Genomic DNA, 6,949 nt, shown 5'->3' on the forward strand with positions numbered 1-6,949 from the left:
AATGTTGTATACCCATTAAATATATATAAGGTCTCCTGTTTGGCGAATACGAAACTCAAAGGTCTGTATCTGTATGTTCGCCTTCTTCAATTCCAGAAGTTACTGAAACAAAAAGTGTAGTTTGACCTTTCTTACCAAGACTGTAGCTTAATGCCGATAGTCTCGGTAATATTCAGGGACAACTAGTTGTCAGACTCTAAATCTAGAAAAACACCCAAATTGATCAGGCAATATCAAGTTCTTTCAAACGAGCACCAAACACAATATATAATGAATGCATTTAGAATGTATTTTCTCGGTAGCATTACTAACAATTATTTATCAAGATAAAAAATATCTAAGATTACATCTAAGTATTTTACTCCAGAATTTCTATACTGAACACGACACATTTTAACTGGTGTGTTCTCCGTAAGTTAAATAAACTTTGGAGACAAGGTCAAAGATAAGAATGGTAAGTCCAACTCTCGTTACGTATACGACAAGTACACACTGGCATAATGAAGATAAACCGTGGAACAAAAAGCAATGTATTCTGGGAACTTTGGTGAGTATGTATATATATCCGTGGAACAATGTTACCTGCATTGCTGTCTGTTACTTTATGTACTACAATGATTTCATTGTTTAATATTGGAGCGTCTATAGACTATTGTATAGTGAAACTCCATTATAGCGCCAATTTAATGACATACACATCACATTGTCATTTGGATTATATTCTTCCTCTTTCCCCTCAGTCTATATTTGTTGTACAACCTTCTTTAGGTCGTTGTCAGCTTTTGTTTGTGAAATGATATTGGTTACTAGTAAAATCTCATCAAGGCCATGGCATGCATTTGTTGGGGGGAAATGTTCAGTAACCTTCTCATTGATTTAGATCAGGAACTTATCATCTTGAATATTTGTGAATGAGAAATCTACAGTGTGGGTAAATGGTCATGGGAAGCTATTGTACTGCGTCAAATTACATTTCACGTGTTTTTTGTTTGTAGTTCCAGTCATAATTTTTATTAATTAGAAAGTAAATTAAATTAACTTTAAGCCGAGTTGTTTGTTTCGATCTTTCCTCTGGTTTTCAAAATGGCTTTCACCATCGATATTCTTCATCCCGTACATCTGCTTTCTTTAGTTCGGACTGATGAAACATGTCTTTTTTTATCTGTATGATGCAATTTTATATTCATTATTCGGCATATACTATACCTATCATTGAACTTGCGAGTTTGTTTGTTTGTTTTGTTTATTTGTTTATATTTTTTTTTTTATATGTATTTCATTATTAGTCAATAAGTTGAACGTGGATAAGATATATTTTCTACTGTCTTTATTTTGCAGAATCAAAATATGCGCTGGTTATTTTACTGAACATGGCCGTCTCGGGTGAGTTAATTACACCAATGGCATTCATAGTACCATAGATATAATCTGAAACGTTACATCACTATGGTGATACCAGCTTATATATAGATATACAGCACTGTATCAAATATACACGCTTTAAATTGATAAATGATGCATATTGAAATGGTCCAGCATCACGCTTTATAAAATTTTAAGATGATAAAATCAAGACGGCATATTTTTTACGAAGTTAACTCCAGTTCTTGTTGTAATGTTTTAGTCTCGGGGACAGGACAGAAATGTTTGTCGTGTTCTTATACTTCACGGCCGTGGTTCTGTGACAACTTTATTCACTGTGAAGAAGGAGAGGTACGTATATATGTACAATGTACTTACGTTATAAGATAGACGTCTTTCCTATTATATTTGATACATTTTTGTTTAAATTTATTTTTTTAAAGTTACATATATTTTATGATGATAAGTTACTATACGTAAACCACGCTAATCATTATTGTGTATTTACAAATTCATTGTAGGCTTTTCCAGACCGTTTTCATTGCTGAATCAATATGCGCACCTTTATAAGTAAACAGAACCATTGAATTCCCAAGGACACACGATATGAAATTATACCTAATATATATAAATGTATCTTGCATCTTGTCGAGCTTTTGAAGACTGCTTCCTGTTCTCACGTTACCAAAACATTGTATTTATTTAATAACATGTCTTACTATAATTATTTTTGGCAGGCGCGGTTCCAGGAATTTGAAAAAAAAGTGTGTGTGTGTGGGGGGGGGGGGGGGGGGGGGGGGGGGGGGGGGGGGGGGGGGGGTCCAGTAATTTAGTGGTAATGCGAGGGGTCTGGGGGCCAACATTTCCGAAAATGATAAGATAAGATTTTTCAATAAGATTTAAATTATAGACCTTTGGTGAGGTCAATATGGTGTTAAACCAACCATGTAGAATACAATATTAACCGAGGGCGAAGTCCAAAGTCAATATTCTAAATTGTACCAGGTCAGTATTTTAAAACAAATATTGACCGAATCAAAGGCCCCTAGTTTCTTTATTTTATATGAAACGATTGCAAAAGGTGAAATTGTATTTTATTAATCTTGAGAACGAGAATTTGAATCGTGGCGTTTTTGTGTCACCAAAATGGTACATTTGTATATTACAATTCGTTTCCATTTGGATCTAATAATCTAACATACGATCTGAGACTGTGATCATGTAAAGAATTTTCAGGAGGTCGTCCTTAGTCCGACTTATTCCGACAACATATTACACTGTATCTATTGGAATGGTGGCATAGCTAGTGTGTTCAGCTCGATCAGACAGGGGAAAATGTATATTAATAATCAATATCACATGTATGTATACTCATTCTTATCATAGTGTACTATTATTTTGCTGCGGAGTTCCTTAATATAGAATTTTAGATAGTTTTATGCAGTAGTTCACCCCTCGATTTTGTAAAGGAGAACAGACGATTGAAAAAAATAGAGTCTATTTTAGGTTAAATGTATGCTGGTTGGGGTATATAAAACATATGCAATGGTATGTATTCACAGATTTGCCATATCCGGAAAATAATGACACGCAACGGCCATACCCAGTACACTTCCGGCTGCATCAGCGATACGGTAAGTGTTCACAAGATTTTGATGCGACTAAATAAACGATATAACAATTAGAATTCAGTTAAACATATTTTTCCATGTATATTTTTTTTCTTTGACACGTTCTTCCTTCGGTTTATCATTTTTAACCTCAACGACACGCCTAATTTCTGAATTTGGTGGTTTTGACATTTTTGAATGTCATACGGGCAATCTGTGCTGCTTTATCCGTTAAAAGCAATTTTTATTCCACATGCTCGAAAATAACAAGTTACGTGTATCTAGTACATCATATGACGAAATACTGACTTCCTATTGGCCAAACACGTTTGAGACGATAGTACCCGCTGCTCCAGGCACTATCAATTTGGCGCGAGATTGAACTTGAATCTATAGTGTGACGTCACGTGTACTGTTGTAGTATTGACGTAGACGACGGAAATTATTGATGCTGAAGTTTCTCCTGTGGTGAAATATTGAGTTAGTCTAAACCTGATAGTGTTGTCGAGGGATGGCATAGTATACCCGGGCGGATCAGACCATAGTGCCTATTTAAAGTAAAAATGGATCTATATTGGTAAATACACATTAGAATAAGAATTCTCTATTATTCCCCGTTCATATATGTCTGAATTAAAGTATCTATATATATATCGGTAAAATTACATATTTAAAGCTATCCAAGAAAAAAGTACCATAATTCTATATGTTCTGAATTCCTTTACATCGTTTGGAAGATTTACTTAAGATTTATAACATTTTCCTACAGAGCTGTTCAGTAGACGGTTCGTTGCATGGATCTTTCGGCACGCCGTACGGCCATGTCACGTGTGTTGAGTGTTGCCATGGAGATTTCTGTAACAATAAAGGATGTGGAGATCCAGGTATTTACATTCAAACAAAGATGTTATATATGATACTACAACATAATGCAATATACATAATTTATCGTATAGTTTCTTGGTTAGAAAATAATTAGCAAATCAAATAATCTATGTATCTACATTGTATATTATCTTTTCCTGATGATAGGACCACCAACACGGGACTCTCGTGGGCCTTTCTGTTTCCAGTGTAACAATATGACGTCACCAGCCAACTGTCAGACGCTCGTGTCCTGTAGCTCTGACCAGGTTCGTCATGCTTGTAAAACACAGAAGACAACAGAAGTTGTAAGAAGACAAAAACTCCCCGAGTGGGTTGAAATTCGGATTTTTTCTAAAGTAGGTCAAAGGTGACGGTCAAGGTCAACAGGTCAGCAAATGTAGTACCAATGAAAAAGTCTTGTCACAAGAAACACGTACATCAAATACATAAACAATGTATCTGTATCCTTATTTGTATGGACACAACACTGTTTAATTAAAAAAACTTAAGCCTAGACAAATTCGGACGAGGTCGTAGGGTATCAATGTAGCAAAATTAAAAGCTCTCCACGGACTTCGTCCTAGCGAGCTAAAAATCGGACTATTATAAGAATCGTTACCAGAGATAAAACAATAGATTCAGTGATCTTTGTTTTCATCTTTTTTACAGGTTTGCAGCATCAAGGACTCACTAACTGGCGCCGGTACCTCTGTCTTCACCAGTGGATGTGTTTCGCAAAATGTAAGATAACGTGACTTGTTTATACTGGTCTACTTATATAGCTACATGTATAAGGGAGTTCACGTGTCAGGCTGTTATAGCTGATCATGACTTTTTTTCTGAAAATGATCGATATAGTCTGATCAGTGGTGGATTGCAGTAATATCCACACAAATTAAAATTATATATAAATATACTGAACTTTTAGAGTAGTCCAGTACCGCTCATCTGCTCTCTACGTGTACATGAAGTAATAGTCAATCAAAATAGCTGATTCGAAAATAAACAACTGGAGAAATCGACATCAACCAATATATATATAGTAACATCGGTACAAGTTAGTTTCCGAAGACTGCCGGAATTTCACGGAGATGCACATTTGTACAGTAGTATGACGTCATGGACAATAAATGGCGGTGAACTGTTTGATATCATTTAATATATTATGCTGTTTACATATTGTGTATAAAACTGAAGTACATTTATATGTAGAGTTTTTTTTCCAGACGTGTTCACGTAAAAGAAAGAACACACGTGGTGAGGACCAGCCGTCCAATCGCTGTCATTCCTGCTGCTCCACTGACTACTGCAACACTGAATGTTCCCCTTAAGGATGTATACTACCTCGCTATACCTCATTTATAAAAGAGTTCCGCACAAACTGTTGTATGACTCACAATTTAGATGTTATTTACTAACACTCGAGTAAATCAGAGGTTTTTATTGTACCTAGAAAATTACAGGAGTTAACGCCAACACATTGCATGAAAAGAATGCATACAATGTACATAATGCACCGTTTAAGGTATAATGTTTTTATTGTGTATGATTTCCGCGCAAAATGAATAAATGAATTTCAGCTTCATAATTAGTTGATTAATATGTCTTTATTAGAGATATCTGAAGTGTTTCCTGATAGTTTTTTTCGAATTGTACAGCTGGACAACGTTATAATTAACGTGTATACTTTAGGACAGGTAAAGTGTACATTGTTCTTGTTTAGGACAGGTAAAGAGTACATTGTTTCTTGTTTAGGACAGGTAAAGGGTACATTGTTTAGGACCGATAAAGAGTACATTGTTTCTTGTTTAGGACAGGTAAAGCGTACATTGTTTGTTTAGGACAGGTAAAGTGTACATTATTTCTTGTTTAGGACAGGTATAGTGTACATTGTTAAATCTTGTTTAGGACAGGTAAGGTGTACATTGTTTCTTGTTTAGGACCGGTAAAGTGTACATTGTTTAGGACCGGTAAAGTGTACATTATTTCTTGTTAAGGACAGGTAAAGTGTACATTGTTTCTTGTTTAGGACAGGTAAAGTGTACATTGTTTCTTGTTTAGGACCGGTAAAGTGTACATTGTTTAGGACCGGTAAAGTGTACATTGTTTCTTGTTTAGGACGGGAAAAGTGTACATTGTTTAGGACCGGTGAAGTGTACATTGTTTCTTGTTTAGGACAGGTATAGTGTACATTTTTAGGACAGGTATAGTGTACATTGTTTCTTGTTTAGGACGGAAAAAGTGTACATTGTTTAGAACCGGTAAAGTGTACATTGTTCTTGTTAAGGACAGGTAAAGTGTACATTGTTTCTTGTTTAGGACAGGTAAAGTGTACATTGTTTGTTGTTAAGGACAGGTAAAGTGTACATTGTTTCTGGTTTAGGACAGGTATAGTGTACATTGCTTCTTGTTTAGGACAGGTAAGGGTTTAGGACAGGTAAAGTGTACATTGCTTCTTGTTTAGGACAGGTAAAGTGTACATTGTTCTTGTTAAGGACAGGTAAAGTGTACATTGCTTCTTGTTTAGGACAGGTAAGGTGTACATTGTTTGTTGTTTAGGACAGGTAAAGTGTACATTGTTCTTGGTTTAAACAAACAGTTTCATATGAAATTGACCAAGTTATGGGGTAAACACAACTCCCCTGCAACATTAATTATTTTGTGCCCATTCCCGACTTTCTTTCTCGATTCTCACTTTTGGCCCCTTGCAGTCTCTGGCGAATATCAAGAGTAGGAGTAAACGTTTGAAACGTTTTCTTTAAATTAACTGGCACCATATTTAGAAAAATAAAACAGCAGTTCAAAAAATTGTTCAACCATGATGTCGACAAGATTTATTGAAATATGTAATACACATGTATATCAATAAATTACACTTGATGAAGGAATGTCTATACTTTAGTATCGATAACCAATAGTAGAGCTACAGAGACAAAATTCTGTCATTCTACTCTTCCTATAACTTTTATGCATGACTTCCTTTCAACATGGACCTTCCTCGGTGGTGCCTCGCCAAGCCATCAGAGAATACCAAAGGAATTGTATTAAAGACTATATGGACGAGAGGGTCTATTGTTCTTCCACGGGAAAGTTTAGGGTCGACATCATGA

General features: G+C 35.4%; 1 protein-coding gene across 1 annotated transcript; it reads left to right on the forward strand.

The window, feature by feature from the left end:
• The first annotated feature begins 360 nt into the window (after positions 1–360).
• Positions 361–5,424, forward strand: LOC117343580. Its single transcript, XM_033906004.1, has 8 exons — positions 361–547; positions 1,339–1,383; positions 1,625–1,713; positions 2,925–2,996; positions 3,742–3,856; positions 4,005–4,105; positions 4,509–4,580; positions 5,066–5,424. The coding sequence occupies exons 1-8, from the start codon at positions 529–531 to the stop codon at positions 5,168–5,170; spliced, it is 618 nt and encodes a 205-aa protein (XP_033761895.1). The 5' UTR covers positions 361–528; the 3' UTR covers positions 5,171–5,424.
• Positions 5,425–6,949: the final 1,525 nt, after the last annotated feature.

The sequence above is a fragment of the Pecten maximus genome, chromosome 15, assembly GCF_902652985.1.
Source record: "Pecten maximus chromosome 15, xPecMax1.1, whole genome shotgun sequence".
NCBI lineage: Eukaryota > Metazoa > Mollusca > Bivalvia > Pectinida > Pectinidae > Pecten > Pecten maximus.